Here is a 24,157-nt window from a genome sequence, read left to right as displayed (position 1 = left end):
TGATTGTCTGCATTAATTCTATTCCTGGTGCGTGAAGTAGGTTTATTTTTAAAAGCAGTGTCCATTGGGACTGTTCTTACATACTTAAGTATTTTTATGCTCTCCCACCTGAGGACATAAAGAATGGAGTGGGCCCAAACACTGGTCAATTCTTGCCTGTTGCCAGCGACAGTGAGAGAGAACCTCAATGCAATGCCCATTTAATCAGTGAAATTTTTCTTGGCTTTATATATATTATTTAGTATAGTAGTTGTTTGAGGAGTGTCCCTGTGGGTGCTGCACCTTAGGGTGCTGCTGTGCACCTATTCGGAGATTTTGGTAGCAGTGTCCTCCGGTAGGCTGTGCATGTGGAGCAGATGGCACACATGTTGCTGCTACTATGCTTGCACAGCCAACTGTTCCTTCTTTGCCGCCTGTGGTGTCGATCGGAACCTCAGTTGTTCTCCAGCATTTTGTCAAAATTTCAAATTTGTTCTTGTTAATACTGTTAGTATAGTGTAGTAATAGTGTTCATAGTTAGTTAGTAGGTTTTTTTAGTTACTGCTAATTGTTTTTTTTTAAATATTTATTGCTGTTTAGGCCATTTCCCTTACAAATTTTTTTTCCTTCCTGGGGTGCCCGGTTCCCCAGGATTCAAATGCTGCCTGTCCCGCAGGCTTTCAATTCCTGTCTCTGACGGGCACTTGCAGTGTTTCTGGTGCCTGGGGCAGGCACACATCACCCCCCAGTGCCAACACTGCAAGCAGCTAACGGCCCGCACGTGCAAGGCAAGGGAGCTCCAGCTTAAAATCCTCTCCCTTGAAAACATGGTGAGGCCAGCTTCAGATCTGGAGGACTCTACCCTGCCTTGGTAGCCCGTCCCCCAGCCATGTCTGCATAGGCAGCTCTGGTGAGCTCCAGCACCAGAGATTCTTCCTCAGAGCAACCCAGGAAGAAATCTCACTCCTCAAGTAAAAGTGGTTCCCTTTAGAAAAAACAGCGGCAAGCACCCAAAATACCCCCGCACCAATCTTGACCAGGGCACCGGACAGGGAGGTACTGGGACCGTCAGGCATCAGCAGCTCATGAGAGTCCAAGGGCCTCAGGAAGATGGGCACCAAGGCTCCAGAGAAGCCTAAGTCTAAATCGGCACCACTGGCACCCATCTGAACCCGTCTTGGTGATGATTAAGGCAAACGCCAAATCAGCCTCCACTGAGGTCTCCTTAGTGAGTCTCCCAAAAACTCAACATAAACTAACCAACATGCCTCCTTCTTTGCCAAGTTGGCCCTACCAGTGGACCCAGAGCTTATGGACCATGCCAATGTTATCTGGCAGATGCCAGCAACAGTTCCACCGGTGTGTAAAAGATCTGACCGTAAATACTGTGTCACACCATAGGGTGCCGATTTCCTGTTTTCCTATCCACCCACTAATTCTTTAGTTGTAGATGAAGTTAACCAGAGGGGGAAACAGAGTGCAGCCAGAAACACACCCTACGACAAGGAATGGAAGCATCTAGACTTCATGGACAGGAAAGCGTACTCCTCCAAATCTTTACAGCTCCACATATCTAGTTACACCGCAAAATTCACAAAATAAACACTTCATATTTTCGATCAACTATCACACTTTATTGACAGTTTTCCTGATAACAAAAAGGAACAGTTCAGGACTAGTATAAACAAGGGCACCCTGATTTCTTGCACAGCGTTGCATGCTGTGTTAGATGCCTCCAACACCACATCCTGGTCCATTGTGATGGCTGTCATGATGAGGAGGTCATCATGTCTTCACCTCTCCTGTTTTCCCTGTGAGGTACAGGCCATAGTCAAAGACCATCCTTTCCGGGCTCCAAACTGTTCGCAGACACCACCGACATGTTGCTACACTCCCTCAAGGACCCACAGGTCACATTAAAGACTTTTGGTATTCATGTTCCTGCATTAAAACGCAAACAGAGAAGATATTTTACACGGCGTCACAAGCCTTCGCCTTTTACTCAAGCTCAGAGGCATTTCGATAATAAGAGGAGGCAATGGCAAACCCCTAACCAGCGCTCTACCTCCCAGCCCTCAACTTCAAGACAAATGTTTTGAAGGTCACGTCGAGAGTCTGATAACGCCTCTTCGCTTAAGGCAACCTCAGGCCCACCAATTATTTTGTCAGCATCTATTACCCTTCTACCATCATTGGTCTTCCATCATGACAGACAAGTCGGTATCTGACATTCGGAAGGGTTGGTACTGTATCCCCTTCTCTTCTGCCCCCTTCTCCCACTAACCTTCCCCATCTCTCTTCAGGAACCTATTTCACCAGACTATTGTATTCCAAGAAATCAACCATTTGCTCCACCTGGATGCTGTAGAACCCACACCTCATTGCTACGGGGCAAAAGGTTTTATTCCCATTACTTCCTCACAACAAGGAAGTCAAAGGGATGGAGACAAATTCTCTATCTCAGGAGGCTCAACTGCCATATGTGACCCTAGCAGTTCAAGATGGTCACCCTATCTGCTATAATCCCTGCTTTAAACAGAGGGGACTCAACCTCCAGGACATCTGTTTTTATTTCTTCTGTGGCAGAGAAGGGGCAGTTGGCTGTGCATGCTTAGTTGCGGCTCTGCGCGTGCCCTCTGCTCTGCATGTGCAGTCTACTGGAGGACACTGTTACTAAAAATCTCTGACTAGGTGCGCAGCAGTTCCCAAACACCTAAGGTGGAGTATCCACATGGAAAACCATCTCGAAGAACCTCCGTTACTGTACAAGCTGAGTAACCGTCTCTTATCATTGCTAGTATTGTTAATAGTTGTTTTTTCTTCTCTTGGCAAATAGATAAAGATGTAATTTATTAAGTTTCAATTAGCCCAGAAATTGCACCTCCTTGTAGAAGGGGTACTAGCATGATGATAGAAGCTATGTTACTGAGTTTGACACGTTCCTCGTGTTTCGTAGATGTCTGTTAACAGTAGACACTCCTGGTACTCTTGGCCTTGGAGATGAACATGTCCTGTAGCAATATTCTGGCTCAATGGTTTTCAAACTACAAGTCATAAACCAGTACTGGGTCATGAAATGTCAGACAACGGGTTGCCTTGCACCTGGGTGACCAGGTGACAAGTAGAGGTGGTAAGGCAGGCTTCTTCCCTGTCTGGGCACCACAGATTGTGCTGCTCTCTGGAAGCAGCTAGCAGCAGGTCCAACTGCTAAGCAGGGTAACCACAGCTGCTTGCATGCCTCCATGTACCAATTGGACTTGCTGCTTCAGAGGTACAGCATGGTCCACAGTGCCAGGACAGGCAGAAAGCACCCGCGCTATACCACTGACCAGGAGCTGCAGGAGGTAAACCTGTGCCCAAATCCCAAGCAGCAACTCCCTGCCCCAGCTCTGAGTCTTCCCTCAAAGCTGGAGCCCCTTCCTGAATCCCAAACACCTTATCTACAGCTCTGTTGCAGAGTGTGCACTCCGAAGTGGAGCCTGCACCACCCTGGACCTTACTCTCATGCCCCAGCCCAGATCCCTCTCCCACATTCTAAACCTCTCTGCCTCACCCCTCAGCCTGGAGAACCCCCTCTTGCACCTCAAACTCCTCATCCCTGGCCACCCCAGAGCTACACCCCAGATGAAGCCCACAGCTCTTCTGCACCTGCTTGCATTGTAATCAAGATATAATTATGTTGGGTCAACAATTTTCTTCATCTGTGGGAAGCCGGCTTTTAAGCTGGCTCTCTGTATGTATAGGCTCCCACAGAGCCATTTGCCCCCCATGCTGCTGCCTCTGTATCAGAGGGGAGGCAGGAGCCGGTACTTGCAGGGAGCTGGCTTAAAATTAGACTCCCCACAAACACTGGCTCCCACCTGCCCCCCTCATGTAAATGTATAACCACTAAAAAATTCAGCGTGTACATGTTTACACAAATACACATTTGCTAACATCCTAATAGCCACAGCATCTTCCATTCAGTACTGATTACTTTTGTGGTACCAGCTATCTTGGCACTGACTGTCTTTGCACCTAAACCATTCATGATGTCACCTAACTTGGTAGAGGTCCCAACTGCATAGTCACCTTTCTTGGTAAAAGTAAGGCTGGTAATAACCAACCAACCAACTTCAGAATGAGCTCAGAGGAGTGGTACTTTTCCTCTACTGCTATATCTTTTCACTGGATATTGTAAGCTGGGGCAAGCTATTCTTCACATACTTGATATTATATGGGCCCAATCTTTGTTTAGCACGCAATCATTCAGAACATATATCGACTTTTTGTGGCCTTTATTTATAGTTAATGTGCAACCTTTATCCTTAGAAACTATCAAATTGGATCTCTACCTGTATGATGACACGTTATGAATTTGGCAGCTACCTAATCACATTGGAGTTTATTCCAGTAGAGCTCATACTGGTGCTGCTGCCTGTTTGAAATATGTTCCTATGCCAGAAAATTTGGTGACACTGTTGTGTGACGCTTGGTCCCCCATGCTAACCTTGTGAGGAGGGCTTTAAACTAGGTTTGTCGGGGGCAGGTGAGCAAAGCCCACAGGTAAGTGCTGAATGTGCGGGACTGGGAGATGGGTTGGAAATGGGGGGGACTACGGCCTATAATGGGAAGGAGAAAGGAGGGTCAGGGCACAACAGGGAGGCAAGATCAAATCAGTATCTTAGATGCCTATATACAAATGCGAGAAGTATGGGTAATAAGCAGGAAGAACTGGAATTGCTAACCAATAAATACAACTATGATATCATTGGTATTACAGAAACCTGGTGGGATGGGACGCATGATTGGAATATTGGTATGGAAGGGTACGGCTTGCTCAGGAAGGACAGACAGGGAAAAAAGGGAGGAGGGGTTGCCTTGTCTATTAAAAATGTACACACTTGGACTGAAGTGGAGATGAACGTAGGAGATAGCTGTGTAGAGAGTCTCTGGGTTAAGCTAAAAGGGGTAAAAAACGAGGGTGATATCATGCTAGGAGTCTACTACAGGCCACCTAGCCAGGTGGAAGAGGTGGATGAGGCCTTTTTTAAACAATTAACAAAACTATCCAAAGCCCAAGATTTGGTGGTGATGGGGGACTTCAACTATCCAGATATATGTTGGGAAACTAACACAGCGAGGCACAGGCTATCCAATAAGTTTCTGGACTGCATTGGAGACAATTTTCTGTTTCAGAAGGTTGAAAAAGCTACCAGAGGAGAAGCTGTTCTGGATTTGGTTTTAACAAATAGGGAGGAACTAGTTGAGAACTTGAAAGTGGAAGACAGTATAGGGGACAGTGATCACGAAATAATAGAGTTCATGATCTTAAGGAAAGGTAGAAGGGAGACCAGCACAATTGAGGTTATGGATTTCAGGAAGGCAGATTTTGATAAGCTCAGAGAACTTGTAGGTAAGGTCCCATGGGAAGCAAGACTGAAGGGAAAAACAACTGAGGAGAGTTGGAAGTATTTCAAAGGGACGTTGTTAAGGGCCCAAAAGCAAACAATTCCGCTGTGTAGGAAAGATAGAAAATATGGCAAAAGACCAGCTTGGCTTAACAAGGAGATCTTGCATGATCTCAAAATAAAAAAGGAGTCATATAAAAAATGGAAACTAGGACAACTAACAAAGGATGAATATAGGCAAGCAACACGGGAATGCAGGGGCAAGATTAGAAAGGCAAAGACACAAAATGAGATCAAACTAGCTACAGGCATAAAGGGAAACAAGAAGACCTTTTATAAATACATTAAAAGCAAGAGGAAGACCAAGGACAGGGTAGGCCCACTGCTTAGTGAGGAGGGAGAAGCAGTAACAGGAAACTTGGAAATGGCAGAGATGCTCAATGACTTCTTTGTTTCGGTCTTCACCGAGAAGTCTGGAGGTGTGCCTAACGTAGTGAATACAAGCAGAGAGAGGGTAAGTTTAGAAGATAGGATACATAAAGAACAAGTTAAAAATCACTTAGGAAAGTTAGATGTCAGCAAGTCACCAGGTCCTGATGAAATGCATCCCAGGATACTCAAGGAGCTGATAGAGGAGGTATCTGAGCCTTTAGCTATGATCTTTGAAAAATCATGGCAGACAGGGGAGATTCCAGAAGACTGGAAAAGGGCAAATATTGTGCCCATCTATAAAAAGGGGAATAAGAACAACCCAGGAAACTACAGACCGGTCAGTTTAACGTCTGTCCCAGGGAAGATAATGGAGCAGGTAATTAAGGAAATCATATGCAAACACTTGGAAGGTAATAAAGTGATAGGGAATAGCCAGCATGGGTTTGTGAAGAACAAGTCATGCCAAACTAATCTGATAGCTTTCTTTGATAGGATAACAAGCCTTGTGGATAAGGGAGAAGCGGTGGATGTCATATACCTAGACTTTAGTAAGGCATTTGATACGGTCTCGCATGATATTCTTATTGATAAACTAGGCAAATATAACTTAGATAGGGCCACGATAAGGTGGGTGCATAATTGGCTGGATAACCGTAGTCAGAGAGTTGTTGTTAATGGTTCTAAATCCTGCTGGAAAGGGATAACAAGTGGAGTTCCTCAAGGGTCTGTTTTGGGACCCGTACTGTTCAATATCTTCATCAATGATGTAGATATTGGGATAGAGAGTACGCTTATTAAGTTTGCAGATGATACCAAACTGGGTGGGGTTGCAACTTCTTTGGAGGATAGGGACAAAATGACCTTAGCAAGTTAGAGAAATGGTCAGAGGTAAACAGGATGAGGTTTAATAAAGAGAAATGCAAAGTGCTCCACTTAGGAAGGAACAATCAGTTCCATACATACAAGATGGGAAGCGACTGTCTAGGAAGGAGCATGGCGGAAAGGGATCTAGGGGTCATAGTGGACCACAAGTTGAATATGAGCCAACAGTGTGATGCTGTTGCAAAAAAAGCAAATATGATTCTAGGTTGTATCAAGAGGTGTGTTGTAAGCAAAACTCGTGAAGTCATTCTGCCGCTCTACTCTGGACTAGTTAGGCCTCAGCTGGAGTACTGTGTCCAGTTCTGGGCGCCACATTTCAAGAAAGATGTGGAGAAATTGGAAAGGGTACAGAGAAGAGCGACAAGAATGATTAAAGGTCTAGAGAACATGACCTATGAAGCCAGGCTTCATGAACTGGGCTTGTTTAGTTTGGAAAAAAGAAGATTAAGGGGGGACATGATAGTGGTTTTCAAATATCTAAAAGGGTGTCACAAGGAGGAAGGCGAAAATTTGTTCCTCTTGGTTTCTGAGGACAGGACAAGGAGTAATGGGCTTAAAGTGCAGCAGGGGAGGTTTAGATTGGACATTAGGAAAAAATTCCTAACTGTCAGGGTGGTCAAATATTGGAATAAATTGCCAAGGGAGGTGGTGGAATCTCCCTCTCTGGAGATATTTAAGAACAGGTTAGATAGACATCTGTCAGGGATGGTGTAGACGGAGCTTGATCCTGCCTTGAGGGCGGGGGGCTGGACTCGATGACCTCTCGAGGTCCCTTCCAGTCCTATTATTCTATGATTCTATGATTCTGTGTTTACATGTCACTGTTCTTTAAAAAAGGTTTCCAGGATGTGTATTTTAGTTTAGGACTTTTGCTAGTGAACTTCGAGCAAAAACAGACAACTGTGTGTTAGTAACCAAAAGTATAATGTGGGTTGACAATTATTTGAAGAAGGAATAATATTTACGTACCATACAAGAACCGAGAGTCTTAAAAATGTGTTGTCCAGACGCATTCCACAAGCTCGTATCCTTCCTGGCTACTCTAGAGTTGTTTTCCTTCGGGATTCTGTACTGATTGAGGAATGGTTGGGCTAAATTTGCACTTCATGCCCTCAGATAATATGTGAGGGCACTTAGGTGTGAATATGATCCCCAATAGACACTACTGGCTAAAAGAATCTGATCTTGCGTATGTAGGGTGCACGTACATCAAAATTGAAATACACATGAAAAAACACCTTTTGAAGAATCAGCTACTGTAAGGTAAATTGTTTGTTTTCCATCTCAGATATTAAGTTATCGAACAATAAAGGCCAAAAACTTGATACTGGCCATCCTATTAGGCATGAGGTATTTGTTGCTGTTTTCACCTAGAAGCATCAACATGGATCAAGACCCTATTGTGTTACATATTTTTTACTAATACATAATAGGAGATACTACCTTATAGTCTATTGAGCTTACACATACTTTGTATTAAGATGGCAAAGCTTTTAAATGAGAGCTTAAAAATAGGTATCTGGAGAATCAAGTACCTAGGCTCATTGGGAAGGGTCCACCTATTTAAGTACAGTTCAACTCTGAAAAATTACTATATCAAAATTTCATCTTACTGAGAAGAACTATTTTTGTGATGTTCAGAAATGCATCTGATAAGTGATTACAATAATTTTTTCTACTTTTTATTCCTGTTTGCATTGCAGAACCAGCTTGAGAGAGACCTAAATTCCTTCTTGTGCATCATCCAAATAAAATTGTTTTACTGTATTTCATTTTCATCTGTACAATTTCATTGAAGGCATTTTGATTGCATAGATGGAATGAGGGCACAATTTGGTGTGAAGTATCTGTAACTGTTTATGATGCAAGGAAGAAAAAGAATTGAGCTTGATTTTTTCAGATCTCATGTGGAACTTCAGAATCCAGTTTTGGTTGTTGGCTTATAAATTAAAGTAAATCTGAGCAGCAAATGAAGTCACCATAAATGTGAAGTGCCAGTTCCATTTTTAGAGTTCTCTTATCAGTCTAGAACTGCAGTTGAAGTTTGAAAGTCCATATTAAGCTTAAGTGTAAAATGAATGTTTTAAGTTGGGGAAAGTTTATGAGGAGAAAAGTAATGATCACTTTTTATAATGAAAATATGTGTGTATATATGATTTAATAAAAAAAAAACCTTTTGAAATTCAAGACAAAATGTCTTATGTCAGTCTTCTTTTTATTTATAGATGACAACTTTACAGCAATCTGTTAATTTATTACAAAAAGATAAAGATTATCTTAATCGTCAGAACATGGAGCTCAGTGTTCGTTGTGCCCATGAAGAGGATCGCCTTGAAAGACTTCAGGTTCAGTTGGAGGATGCCAAAAAAGCTAGAGAGGAAATGTATGAAAAATATGTCACATCCAGGCAAGTTCTTGTAGTCTTCCATCTTTATAAAGCAGACAAATTAAATTATTTTTCCTCTGAAATAATTTATTAAATTAATTCCATTATAATAAATATGTATGGTCCATTTCTGAGGTATTTGAACAGGTCTGTGTGCTGAGATCAGAATTTAATTTAGCATCTTTAGTTTCCATGTAATAGATTAGAAAAAATGCATTGACAAATTAAGACAAGCCCATAGAAGTAATCCCTCTCACTGGATTTCTTGCTAGCAACCTGTGTGAGAATCTGGAAATGTCTAATTAAAAAATAAGTTGAGCATGTAAATTGGTACTATTCTGCCCAAATAAATTCAGTATGAAAAATGCATTTTTTGGGGTTTTTTTTTTTTTAGAAAGTTCTACCAGGTTTGTAAAGTGGTGACTGGTAAATATTAAAGTCAAACAATCATTGCAATAGGTGAACTTTTCTTTAAACATACCATGCAGTAATATAGTCATCAGATATCTATTTAATATAGGGTTACCGTATGACAGAACAAGCCTCATGACAATATCGAAGATTTATCATTTCTAGTAATATATGTGAAATTGATAGAAATCTCTGATCAGACATTTGATAGACCAGGCATGTCTATAAAATGTTAATAGAAAGATTAGACAGGTCTGCTGTTTTTTGCAGGTGAATGTACTCTGAGTAATGATAAGCAGATTTATGAGTATGCATTTGTCCTCTCTTTCTGGGTATGAAACTATTTTAATTTTAGTATGAAAATTTTTTTATTACAAAGTGTAACTTGTCCTATTTACTGCCAAAATTTGGATTTAAAAGCTAATGGGTTTTTTGAGTTTTGAGCCAAGAAGAGTAACCAAGAATCATAAGAGTTGGGCAGTTTATTTATTTATTTAAATATTTTTACCCTGCCTCTTTATTTAAAATATATGAGGTGGCTTATAAAACATTTTTAAACACAATACAGATATATATAAAAATTTATAATACTTAATATAAGTTGATTGAAATGAACAAATTTTAGAGCTCAGATGAGGTGAACTGGTAGACTATATAATTGCACATTCAGTTCTTTCTTTCTCTCTTTGCTTGGAAGCAGTAATGCCTAGTTGTTTTTATAGGCACAAAACTCAAAGAATATAAACAAAGGAACAGATACCGTGACTTAAATAAGTAGTTGTGAAGCAGAAACAGTTTTGAAAATGTACATAAACTTAATTTAGGGCCAAAGGATGCCTTTTGACACCTCAGAAAGAAGCTGGGACAGAGTTGGGCATTCCAGAAAGGGTGCAGGTACCTTGAAATGCTCCCTGTAGGTGTGACAGCTTCGAGGGTGATTATGGACCTCCTAAACCTGCAAATTCAGGGAATAAAAATTTATGCTCTTGTTTCCTTTTTTGAACTGGCAGTGTGGGTCCTGTAAAATCCACACAATTATGTCTACAAAATCCCCATCGCAGAAATGGCAATAAGCATGGATCTTGAGCTACTGATGATTTATGCAATAGCAATTTGTGCCGATATCTACCACTACCTAGAGAGAAGAGACTGAGACTTCTCCTTTTTGACATCAAAGCTTATCAGATTACCAACCTTGCGGAATTTCAGAGAATGCCATGGAGCTGGCATTATGCCCTCTTCTATCCATCATCTATCTTCCTCCCCCCTTTCAGAATCCAGAGCTCTGCTGTCTTTAGCATTGGAAAATAGCGACTTTAAATATTTAGAGAATTTTGACAGATTTTGTCTTTGTTCAGTAACGGTAACTCTATTTTTGTGTACTAGTGGAACTATCCATTATAAGTATATATGCAAGAAATCAACCAAAGTAACCCCTCCGATTTTTTTGAGGCTTTAATTGTGGTGTTAATTGTATGCAACCTATGATTTTCCCACTGAAATGTACTCCTTTGTAGGAGTGCTCTGAGATGTATGGAGAAGTTTTATGTAAAAGATACTTTTTATTGTTTATATCCAAGCTCTATCGAAGGAGGCTGTGTGTTTGGGCAGCTTTATTGTACTTTCTGATTTATCATCTTAGCTTCTCTACATTATTGGACAGGTCCTTTAAATATGTGTGTTTTGGGGGTCCATTTGCTGCTGCTCAGCCAATTTTGACCCTAAATATGCATACTTAGGCTGGCCCAGGCTGCACACGTTTCAAAGTGGCAGCACCTCATTGAACCCGGGGGTCTGCCTCTTTGAAACGCCTCGTGCAGCCTGAGCCCAGCTGAGGATTGGACTCTCGAGCACACAACGTTTCAAAGCAGCAGTGCCTCATGGAGCCTGGGGGTCAGCTGGGCACTCCATGCAGCACTGCCACTTTGAAACACTGTGTGGAGTCTGACGCTAGGCTCCCCATGGCGTTTCAAAGCGACAGTGCGTCATGAAGTCTGTGGTCAGTTGGGGATTCTCAGTTTCCTTTGGGTCCACCTCCACCTCCCAGCCTGGGAGTGTAGGGCAGGCATCTAGTTCCTCTGGCGGCTGGGGGCTGACTGGCTTCCGAGGCTGGTCTTCTATAGCTTTAGCTCCACCTCCTGGTTTCTGGTCAGATGATGTGCTGAAGCCAGGCTTTGCCCAATAAGGCTCTGGGAGGGGCATCTTCCCCACTCCACCTCATTACAATTACTAACCAGTTCAGTAACTGCTGTTCTTTGAGATGAACACTGGTCATCTGAAGAAGTGGGCTGCCCCCACAAAAGCTCATGATACTATGTACATGTTTTATTAGTCTTTAAAGTGCTACCAGACTATTTGTTGTTTTTTAAAGTTTTTCCTGTTACAGACTAACTCGGCTACCCCTTTGAAGCTTTCCTTACAGAAAGGTTAGCAACTTTTTCTTGTGACACTTCATAAACCTTTATCCACTTTTCCACAGTTAGGTTCAGCAGCGGATAAATCTGTAGGTCCAGTTGTTATAGCAGATCCCTATGGTTCCTAACTGTTTTAACCAATGAGCTACTAAAGTACGTGTGTTAATAATATTTAGTTTTAAGTGAATCAATAATAACTGAGACCAGTACTTCTGTCAAGAAAAGACCAGATGCTACTTTTGGTTAAGCTCAATCGATCACACATTTCAAAGAAAGAAACCCACAGCTGTATTCATGCAGAGTAATAGGTTCTTGGAGACTTGTGGCAAAACAAATAGCAATGCGATTCAGAGGGTACAAATATTTAAATTCATGTAAAATATTATTATTTAATTTTTAGAGACCATTATAAAACAGAATATGAAAACAAATTGTGTGATGAATTGGAACAAATTAGATTGAAAACAAATCAAGAAATTGAACGGCTTCGAAGCACCTCAAAGGAGATGTATGAACGTGAAAACAGGTAGGGTAAAATTATTTTTAAAAAGTCCTTTGGGCATAACATAATGTATAGATGATCATATGTCAGTTCGTGTTATTTGTGAATCATGTTGTCACTTTTATGAGGGTGGTCAGAATGAAAAAAATTAGTCTTAGTGTTAAGCCATTATTAAACAAACTTAAATGTTACAAGAAAGTGGTTTTTCATATGAAATTTCATTTTTACAGTAAAAGTGCAGTTTTATTTTTTGCTTTCTGTTAAAATAGCTGCTTAAAATTTCATACAGTAAAAACACTGTTATCCAGCATTTTGGAATAAAGAGGGTTGCTGGTTAAACAAATACTGAGGTTAACTGGGGTTATATTTTTTCAATGGAGTACCAATTTTCAAAGATTTAGAATACAATAAAATGGATAAAGAATAAAATAGTATACAGGTACATAGCAATCCAGTAGTAATAGTACTCTGCAGAGTGATTGGCTTCTTGAAGCACTTCAGTATACATAAGTAAAGTTTTTATACAGTAGTTTATCTGATAACACTGCATATCGTTATGGGCTGCTCATGGTGTACACCCTGATCACTAAAAATACAGAATGAAGAAGGTGGGAAATGGGTCATGGACTGTTTTTTTAAGTATAAAAGAAAGGATGTTTGATATGGTTTGAAGCTAATGCTTTTAAAAAGTATAGATCTCCAGTTCATTATACTATTATGTTTTAAGCAGAACCTATTGTGACCCCTGTCTTGCAAAGGCTGACTTACCTTCTTGACATACTTTGCATATTGGTAGTCCCATTTGAATTAAGTGTTTTGTACCTACTAAATCAGGGGTGGCCAGCCTGTGGCTCTTTGCTCACAGAAATGCAGCTTTCGGGGTTATGGCTCATTCGGAGCCACATGCCCACTTTGTGCAAACACCCCAGTTCGTGGAGGTACAAGTGCGTGGCTGTGGCAGCTCCGATGAGACCTAGGCATTGGGTTAGAATGGGAGGGGCCTTGGGGGTGCCTGGCTCTGCAGGAGGGAGAGGGTATTAGATTGTGGGAGGGTGCGGGGGTGGGGGGCTGGCTCTGGGTGAGGGATGTGTGGCTCTTTGCGCTACTATCCACAGTTCTCTTGGCTCTTTTGTATCTAACTGGTTGGCCACCCCTGTTCTAAATCCTTAGGCTTTTAAAGAAGCTATGACAGAAGGATTTTTGGTACTGTTTCTGCCAGAGTGACCTGCTAATGGCAAAAGGTCATAGTAATTATTGCACAAACCTATCCAGTCTTGTGATACCATAATCTAAGATCAAGAGGAGTAGTACAGGTTGAACCTCTCTAGTCCAGAACTCTTTTGTCCGGAAACATTCATCATTCAGAATGATTTTAGTTGGCCAGATTTCCACTTTTCATGGGTGTGCTGGTCAAATTCCCCATTGTCCCATAAAGTTTGTTTACAGCCACCAGTCCTCGCTCTCAGTGTTCTGTGCTGTTATTTAGCTCTAATTTACATCTATATGTCCTCTAACAGCCAAGTAAGCAGTGGAAGTGTTGTTAGTGCTCCTAGACAATATTGACCTCCTGTGGTCTGGAAAATTCTCTTGTTCAGATCTGGTCAGGTCCCAAGGTGCCAGAGTAGAGAGCTTCAACCTGTATTTGCAGGTACAAGCTAAGATTGTATCCATAACAAATTCAAAGTCTTTGTAATCAGTTTCTGTCACTATGATATGACATAATTACAAGAGTGACCACCATATTTTTACAGATACCACACTGTTGTTGTCTTTATCAGTCCAAACAAATACATAGTAAAAATGTTTTATTTTTGTTTTAAATTGTCATTTCTGATCCTCTACCTAACCATTATGAATTGGTTATCTCTTAAAGGTCTCACACTAGAATTGGTTCTTTAGGTGGAGGGTACCACTTACACTGCAGAAACTTTATACTAAATCAGTTGTTAGAAGGCAGCCCTGTGCCAACCTAGGTAATGGTTTGAGCAAAATAGTTTTAACCATGTCTCTTCACACAGACTGTTTAGTGCCAACCATCTCCCGTTCTAACTGGATACAAACTCAGAAGTTGTTCGAGGCAGTGCAGGTAGTGACATTTACAATTAAAGTAGACTCTTTCCATTATTAGGACCATTTTCAGTAACTTATAACATTGCCAACCTTAAGTCATTTGGCATTGCCCTTATGTTGAAATTTTGTTTTGTTCATTATTATTTGTTTCCAACAGCAAGATTAGGAAAACAAATATTTTGCCCAAGTTAGAAAAAATCCTTTGGTGGCTGCTGTGCATTCCCACTTACAGGAAATATACAGCTTTTGGCATTGACTGGAGGAACTATATTTTTAAAATATCCTGCATTTGTTGAGGCTGCAGGAACATGCAGAAATACACTGATGCTAACAGGACAACATCAGTCAAGTTTACACAAAGGAGTACTATCTCTCTACAACTTCGGTTCCTTCAGCAGCATCATACAGCGCTAAATGGATTTTTTTCCTTATGTCTATTAACTAGTAAACCTGTCGTCGTCTTAATGTTACTATACCTGTACTTAGAATGACCATCTGAACTGTTTTTAACAGGACACTCCCTTATTTTAAGCCCTCCTGAAGGCATCCAACCTTTTTTTTAATGGACAAATTGTCCCATATTTTCCACTCCCCCTGCTGGTCTGGTCAGTCTGCAGTAAGCACAGCTGCAGCAAGTGAATGCAGGCAGGCAGTGACCAGCATGTGATACTATCAGGGAGGGTACATAGGCAGAAATGCATGAAGCCAGGCTGTAGGAGAGGCAGACCTGTGTGTGATTAAGGAGTAAGTATGTATGCAGGTGAGTGAGGAGTTTGTGTGTCACTTCCCCATGCGTACCCTAAAGTAGGGTTTCCCAATGGGTAAGGAGAAGCCCTGATTTTCAGTGCCTCCCCCTCCCCCACCTGCTGAATTCCCAACAGGTACACACTGGATCTGGAACAAAACATAGATCCCCCAACATAGATCTTTCCTGACCTCTCACAGCACCGCACCACTCTTCCCTACCACCTACACCTCCCTAGAGACCCACTCCCTCCACACCCTGCCTCCTGGCCTCACTCACTGTCCCTGCTCGGAGGTGACTGCTGGGCTGAGCTAGCAGCGCAGCCAGAGTTGGTGTTGAAGCAGGGAATCAGTTCAGACCCCTAACCACTTAATTGTAAGCATATCTTGTTAATTTTTACCTATTATTAATGTTGTTATAATGGAGTATTTCCTTTTAATGAGTGCTCAGTCAAACGAATATTATTTTGAACATTTGTACTGCATAGTTGTGATGGCTATTGAAATTGCTCAAATCCGAGCAATTTTATCAGATGTTCCATATTTGGCATAGGAACATACAGTCACCCTTGTTTAGTACAGTTCAAATATTGGAGGCCACTTACCTTGGGTTACTGCCAAGGCTGTGTTTGGTCCCAAAAACAACAGAGGGTTCAAAAGGTGTGTGATCTGTTCAGCTATCTATCCTGAGACAGATACTCTGGGAGGCTCATCTAACTCAGTCCACAGCTTACCATGCCTATCACTCCTTGGATGACAGAGAATGGAGAGTTAAGACTGCAGAAACACCTGGTGTCCTTAAGCCTTCAGCCAGATTGTCCTAATGTTTTTTGGGGAGTTTTGGGATCTGCCTCTGTGCTGATAACTTTTGTAAAGAGTTGGAGGGCTTAACACTGCCACTTCAAAGTCAAAATCAGCTTGAAATCAGTTAGCCTGTGACAAACATCTATTGGTTCTCTGTCGAGTGGTGTCCCTGTGGGTGCTCCACTCAGGTGACAGTGTTCCTCACCCCACGCACCGGAGATTTTGGCCTAGCAGTGCCCTTCGCACTGCCCCTGCACGTTCCATGTCTTGTGCTGTTGTCGTTTTGTAGGGTGCGCGCATGGCGTGAACCTCCCTCTGTTCCTTTTTACTGTTCTTGGCTCAAGATGGAGTCATAGCAGTGCTCTCCTTTTCTGACAGGAAACAAATAGCATAGTTAGTTTATAAATAGTTCATAGTTTGGGTCAGTTAATAACAGCTTTCAATGTTTCCTTCAGTTGGTTAAAAAGCCGAGGCAGGTTTTTTTTTTTTTTTTTTTTTTCTCTACATGCTGGGCTCTCCTACCTTTAAGAAATGCTATTTATGCTGGGACTCAATCCCTGTTTCAGACGGACATGCATTTTGCATGAAATGCCTTGGAGAAACTCATGCAACATGTAAGTACCCGCATTTCCTAAATGACAGCGAGAGCCAGAAAAGACCGCGAAATGCAGCTCAGAAACCTTCTCTGAGAGAAATCCCTCCAGCCATCGGGGGATAAGTCCTAGGAGATATGGGGGCAACAGAAGCCTGTTGACAGGGCTGGCTCACTGCCCTGTAGAGGCTCTCAGGTTTCGTGGGCTTCCCTAGCACGATCACTGTCTGCGCTGTCCTGAGCCTCTCCCATTCCCTGCTGCCATCAGTCTCCGGAACTGCGGAGAAATGCAAGACCACGTCATCCAGGAGAGCCGAGTCAGAGTCTAAGCTCTTGGCGCCCGCCTGTGGCGCTAATTCAGCAGTGCCGACAAGGCCTCACATGCCATCATTGCCAGTTCCTACAGGCACCTCTGCACCACCTGAACAAGCTGCCCCTAGGCAGTCGGAACCCAAATGCGCTCCAGCTCCAAAGGACAAGAAAGCGTCTCGAACAATAAGCCACTTACAAAAAATCCCTACAGCCACGTACACTGCTAATATAGGGAGTCTGTTCACCACACTCTCTAGTTTCATCTCATGCTAGCCTGCACAGGCAAATGGCAGAAAGGGCTCTCCACTCTCCTACACCGCTTTCACCACAAACTGACCAGGGTAGTGGTCAATGTAGTAGGTTCTCATCGTGCCATTCATCCCCGTGGGGATCAGTGGCTTCCTGCCACTCATTTCGAGATCATTCTCTTCAACAACCACGGCACTTCCTGTGGCTTAATCAGCAATGGCTGTATCCTCCACAACACTTTCAGCCTCAGTGGCTTCCCTGGGAACCACGATATGGGTATTGACTGCACTCCTCCCATACCTGCTGCTCAAGAGATACATAACCTGCAATGTCACAACACACATCTACATGCTCCCTGGCTACATCCATGCATTCGTCTCTGTCTCACCTGACTTAAGTATATTGGAATAAATTGCCAAGGGAGGTGGTGGAATCTCCCTCTCTGGAGATATTTAAGAACAGGTTGGATAGACATCTGTCAGGGATGGTGTAGACGGAGCTTGGTCCTGCCTTGAGGGCAGGGGGCTGGACTCGATGACCTCTTGAGGTCCCTTCCAGTCCTATTATTCTATGATTCTATGATTCTAAGTGATAACAAAAGCTGATAAAGCAAATGATAACAATTTACCTCACTCTGAGCTCCTCACATGCTCCCAGAGCCACTAAATCAGACAAGGCAGTTTTCCAGGTATCGCCTTCTCCACTGGCAAATGACCTTAAAACAGTTCCAGGAATTATTTAAACGAGTGGCTCAGTCGCAGGACATGACACTCCAAGAGGTGCAAGACAAACAATACAAATTACTTATGATACTGCAACTGATGGCACCCTCGAAGATAGCTTTACCCATTAATGAAGCTATCTTGGAACCATCAGATATGCTTTGGCAAACTCCAGCCTCTATCTCCCCCGACCAACCGTAGGGCAGATAGAAAATATTTCGTCCCAGCAAAAGGAATGGACTTCCTTTTCTCTCATCCTCACCCAAATTCGGTTAACCACAAATCCAAACACTCTCCATTTAAATCCACGCCTTGGGACAAAGAACATAAACGGATAGATACCTTCAACCAGAAAGTATACTCCTCTGCCACCCTGCAGTTTAGGCAGATGGTCTCAGCGAGAGAGACACTTTCATATCAACATCCAGGAGCTCAGGGCCATTCGCAAAGCATGTGCTCACTTCCTCCCCCGATAAAGGGCAAAACCATTCATGTCCTCATGGACAACACACCCTCTATGTTCTACATAAATCGATGGGGTGCCCGAACACGCTCACTATGTGCAGAAGCAGTCAGATTTTGGAACTGGTGTATCAAGAATCACATAACTCCAACTGTCACTTACATACCAGGACAGCCGAATGTCAGTGCCGACAAACTGAGCAGATACTTCTCAGAACAACATGAGTGGGAGATCACCGCCAATGTTTTCCTCTCCGTTTTTTGCAAGTAGGGATTCCCAGTTACAGATCTCTTTGCAAGAGTGGTCAACTGCAAATACCACAGATTCTGCTCCCGAACAGCACAGGGCAAGAGATCAGAGCGGGATGCCTTCACCATTTGCTGGACAGCTCCACTACTCTACACCTTCCCACCAATCCCACTCCTCTCCAGGGTGATCAGCAAGATACGCTCTGACCAGGCCACAGTAATTCTGATAGCTCCTGCCTGGCTGAGACAACCCTGGTTCCCCTATCTAAATTATCTTTCAATAGATCAACCGATCCCTCTCCCCATGGTGCCACACCTCCCAATGCAACACATAGCGGAACATGCCACCCAAATATCAAAACTCTAAAACTCACAGCATGGTTTCTCCATGGTTCCAAAATGAAGAACTTATCTGCTCAGACAGAATCAAATACATCCTATTGAACAGTCAACGACCTTCCACGAAATGCATCTATCAAAACAAATGGACACATTTTCAATAGTGGTGCACCAATCACCTTTTACACCCCCATCACTGCCCCTATGCCGACCGTACTATGGACCTCACCAATGCAGGGGCCTCTGTTTGCTCTATTCGTGTCCAGCTGTCCGTGATCACAGCTTTCCACGAACCAGTTAATGACTTCTCTCTCTTTGCATATTGGATGATGAAGTGATTCCTCACAGGCTTGCAGAAAAGCCCCCCCCCCCCCCCTCGGGTGCCATCTTGGGACTTAAACCTTGTTCTCGACATGTTCACCAGGTCACTCTTTGACCCACTAGCCATCGCATCACCACAATACTTGTCCATGAAGGTGGCAATAACATCTTTATAGTGGCAATAACATCTGCAAGGCTTGTAGGCAAAATTGCAGACTTCATGGCTGAACCACCTTTCACTGCGTTTACTAAAGATTAAGTCATACTCAGGCCCCACCTCGAGTTTCTCCCAAGGTCATCTCTGACTTCCGCCTAAATGAACCTATATATTTACCTTCATATTTTCCTAAACCTCATACCTCCTCGAGAGAGTCCATCTTGCACACACTGGATGCAAGATGAGCCATTGCGTTCTACTTAGAACCAAAAGGACCAGAAAGTTGGACAGACTTTTCATCTCTTGGTCTGGACCACGTAAGGACAGCCATCTGGGCACATCATATACCCAAATGGATTGCTAGCTGCATATACACAGCTTATGAACTTAGTGGGAAGCAGCCACCACAGATTATCAAGGCTCACTTCACACGTACACTGGCCACAACAGTGGCTTTCCTACATAATGTACCATTGGCGGACATTTGTAAAGCTGCTACATGGTCCTCCCATCATACTTTCACATAACATTATGCCCTACAGAGAGGACCCATACCCTCCACATCTCTGGCAGATGCAGTCCTTCCTCCTCAACATATATTACGCCAATATCCACAACCATCTGGCAGGTACTGCTATTAAGTCAGCTGAGTGGAGCACCCACAGGGACACCACTTGACGGAGAAGAAGTTACCTGTGCAGTAATGATGGTTCTTCGAGATGTGTGTCCCTGTGGGTGTTCCACTACCCTCCCTTCTTCCCCTCTGCTTGGAATCCTTTAATGGATTTCAGATAGAAAATGAGCAAAGGGAGGGTCGTGCCGCGTGTGCACCCAATGAACAACAGGGCTACGTCTACATTGCGTTTTCTTGCACAAGGACATATGCAAATGAGGCACACGATGAATATCGCCACGCCTCATTTCCATACTTAATGAGCCACCATTTTTGTGCAAGGGGCTTTTGCGCAAAAAGGAGCAGTCTACACTGCTCCTTCTTGCGCAAAAACGCACTCTTGTGCAAGAGCCGTTCTTCCTGAATATAAGTGGCAGAACGGCTCTTGCACAAGAGGGGGGTTTTGCACAAGAAGGAGCAGTGTTGATTCATCGCCGCGCCTCATTTGCATATGTTCTTGCGCAAGAAAGTGCAATGCAGACATAGCCCAACAGCGTGAGACACAGCGTGTGCAGATGCGGCGCGAGGGGCACTGCTAGGCAAAAATCTCTGGTCAGCGGCACAAGGACACACCGATACCTGAGCGGAGCAGCCACAGGAAGACACATCTCAAAGAACCATTGTTACTGCACAGGGTGAGTAACTTCTTTTTTTAGCAGAACGTAATAAAATAAAGGTGATATAATCCCAGAGACACTCTCGTTGGGAGTGGAGAACTGCTATTTTCAATTTAGATTTTAGAGTTGGATTTTCTTACAAAATAAAATGTTTGTTTTCTGTACAAGCCTTGTAGCATATAAGACATATTTTGTGTTCTATTGTTCCCAAAGACAGGTGCATTGGGTTTGTTTTAATTATAAAAATATGTAACTCAGAAAACTAGTTTTGTAAAATTTCTAAAGCATCTGAAATGTTATTTTAAATTGACCATCAAAAAAGATTATATGGTATAACATAATTGCAGAAAAGATTCATTCAACTTTTGTTTTTCAAAGAGGTAGTAAATGAATTGAGAAACAGGGATATATAATCAGTGGTACTGATGAAAGCTATTTGAGACCAATAAGTAAAAAATTGGTAAGGAAATGGGAAAATTATTATAAATTAAGACTTGTGTTAAAAAACAAAATAGGCAACTACTGAGTATCAGAATCTACTTACAAAGAAAGTTAGCTTTGACATGTGATTTTTGTGAGACTGTCTATAATGATAAAAAAGATCGATGTATAAATCAATATCAATTAATTATAAAAATTCTTGTTTGTATTGTATCAGATTGCTGACAGAATAATTTTATGTTTTTAATTCAGAAATTTAAGAGAAGCAAGAGATAATGCTGTGGCTGAAAAAGAAAGAGCCATTGTGGCTGAAAAAGATGCTTTAGGAAAATATGAACAGCTCTTAGAACAGTGAGTATCTTTTAAAATGCATACACACAAATGGAACTAAAGATAATATATTTATATAACTAAATTTTGATCTTTTTTCTTAACATAAAGGGAATACTATCTGTATGATTCTAATCAATTATGTTCAAGAAGGATGAATTGAAACTGAACAAGGTGCAGAGAAAGGCAATAAAGATGGGCAGAGGAGTGGAGAGCTATTTTACAAGAGACTAAAAGAACTTAGATTGTGTTGCTTAGCAAAATGAAGGCTGAGAGGGGGATATGAGTGCTGTCTATAAATAGCCCAGGGTAATAAAACACCAGGGAAGGAGAAAAGCTATTTAAGCTAAAGGATAATGTTGGCAACCAAAACAAAGGGGGTAAACTGGCCATGAATAAATTTAGGCGGGAAATTGGAATTATGTTTCTGACCATTAGAGAAGTGAGGCTCAGGATCTGCCTTCCAGTCAATAGGGCAAACAAAGGGAGTGGCAATACCACAACCCCTAAAATAACCTTGTGACTCCCAGGCCCTGCACAACTCCCTTTTGGGTCAGGTTTTTAAAATGGATCTTGATAATTTTATAAATATGATAATATGACATTATTGCTCGTGGTAGCAAGGAATTGGACTCAGACTTAAGAGTTTCTTTTCATTTCTCTGTTCTGAGTTTTCATAATTTCTCTCAATGGACAAGATTAGTTTAACAAGATGAGTTTTTACCCACCAGCAACCAGCGGACTTCCAGAATGTTTGAATGCCAACCTAGATTGTCTTGATATTCCTCTGATCTTCCCTTGTTGTGTCTTGTCTTACAAAGAATATACAGTGAAACATTTTCTCTAACCTATCTTTTAAAAAAAAAATCTAAGTTATGCCTCTTACCTAGTTGGGGCAGTATTTAAAATAAGTGGCAGACGAAACAATTTCTCTTATGGTGGAGTTGTGCAACTCATGCTGTCAGGGTAGCCTCACATCTTATGAAAATCCTCTATCATCAGACACTGAGCTCTCTGATTCTCTAGAACCTGTACTGTGTTTCACTAGTTCAAAATAGGAAGTATTTTTATGTTTCCGATAAATAGTTTAGCTATAGTTTGTATGGCGTATAATAATTTAACTTTATACTTACCTTTGTGGTAACCCTTTTATTCCTTCTTGGCTGCCTCTACCTGTTTTCTCACTTCCATATGTCCCAAATGACATTGTAGAATGTGGGTAATAATTCCCCACGAAGTTTCTTGGCCCCTTGAATGCTGGCTTCCTGGTCCACTGAGGTAATGTGATTGGTTTCAGTGACATAATTTATGCTTTGCTGCTGGTGGATCACAGCAAGAGCCAACAGTCTCAATAAAACTTGAAATAAGCAGCAGCTAAGAAGAAAAAGTGAAATTTTAGATAACTGTAGTAAAGGCTGTTAACATAAGCAACATTGGACTGTTGTAAGTAAACAGAATTTTGACAGTTCACTTTAAAATATGTCAGGCTTCCAATCTCATCCAGATATCTTTTTTTCCTTCCTTCCTTCTCCATTGATTGTAGGAGCAATCAGCCCTTAACAACAACAATAACAAAAAGAAATCTGTTACTAGAGTCCAGTCAGGTTTTTTTGCTTGAACTGTAACTTGTTTTTCCTTGAGTTTCAAATGTTCTAGCCAGTCTGCTGGAACTTATTTTTTCACATGCTGCCTTTTTGCTTACAAATCATTACACTTCTGCATCCTCCTCTTCGTAGGAGGGCTTCACTGCTACAGTCAAAAAATTAAGGGTAACTTGCGGAAAATAAAATACAAAAATGAATATTTTTAAGAGACTAATTACCATTATTTAAGTCATTAAAGTGAGGTTGCAAATGCATCTTTTTATTTAATAATTTGCTTAAAACAAAATACCTAATAATTAAATAATGGATTGTCCTAAAAATACTCTACTTTTGAAAAAAAGTCACTATTCCACACTTTGTCCTTGAACTGACAGAAAATGGACTTGTCACAAAATTAATATTTCTCTTTAGGAAGGAAAAAGGACCTTATAGTATCTTGATTGATGGCTCAGAAACAGATAGCTCCGTCTCAAACTACCTCTTCTTCAGACTACTATATATATGTAAGGACTGCAATTAGTATGGGTAGTAGGGATGTTAGATATTGTGTTTGTTAATAATTGTGTAACTATTTTTAGTGGTTACATGGTTATTAAAATACTCCCCAGTGGCAGGGCCTGCAGCCAGTATGCACCTGGCTCCCAGCCCCACTCCCGGAGAGCCCCTTCCACTCTGTGCTGCTTCCTCTGTAGCGCAGGGTGTCAGGTCTATGAGGGGAGCCTGTTTAAAAATCAATTCCCCGTGCAAATTGGCTCCTGCCTGCCACCCTGCACTGCTGCCTCCAATACAGAGGCAGCCGCGCAGGGAGGCAGCAGCCCTTGTTTACGGGGAGCCCAAGTTCCCTGCAGACAGAAGCTTCTTACAGCATCCCACGGACCAGCCTCTGTCCACGGCGAGCAGTGGGAGGCAGCAAAGGGGGCGGAGGGGCAGATGGCTCTGCGGAACCCTGCACACACAGGGAGCCAGCTTAGAAGCTGGCTTCCCCCAGGCACCGGCTCCCATCTCTGTCACTCCTTGCTGTCTCTGATACAGAGGCAGTGAAGGATAGGGATTGTGTAGTCATTTGAATTAACCG

General features: G+C 42.2%; 1 protein-coding gene across 6 annotated transcripts in view; it reads left to right on the top strand.

Moving 5' to 3' along the window:
* Positions 1 to 24,157, top strand: part of PIBF1 (progesterone immunomodulatory binding factor 1) — a 146,336-nt gene that overhangs the window by 23,601 nt on the left and 98,578 nt on the right. For all 6 annotated transcript variants that reach the window (XM_075918902.2, XM_075918899.2, XM_075918900.2 and 3 more), the window contains 3 exons: positions 8,909 to 9,090; positions 12,295 to 12,420; positions 21,401 to 21,499. In XM_075918902.2, the coding sequence (XP_075775017.1) occupies positions 8,909 to 9,090; positions 12,295 to 12,420; positions 21,401 to 21,499 (407 nt within the window). The remainder of the gene's footprint in view (positions 1 to 8,908; positions 9,091 to 12,294; positions 12,421 to 21,400; positions 21,500 to 24,157) is intronic.

This window comes from Pelodiscus sinensis, chromosome 1 (assembly GCF_052426305.1).
Source record: "Pelodiscus sinensis isolate ZL-2025 chromosome 1, ASM5242630v1, whole genome shotgun sequence".
In the NCBI taxonomy this organism is placed as follows: Eukaryota; Metazoa; Chordata; order Testudines; family Trionychidae; genus Pelodiscus; species Pelodiscus sinensis.
Note: the sequence above shows the minus strand (reverse complement) of the source record. Positions and strands in the feature narration are given on the sequence as shown.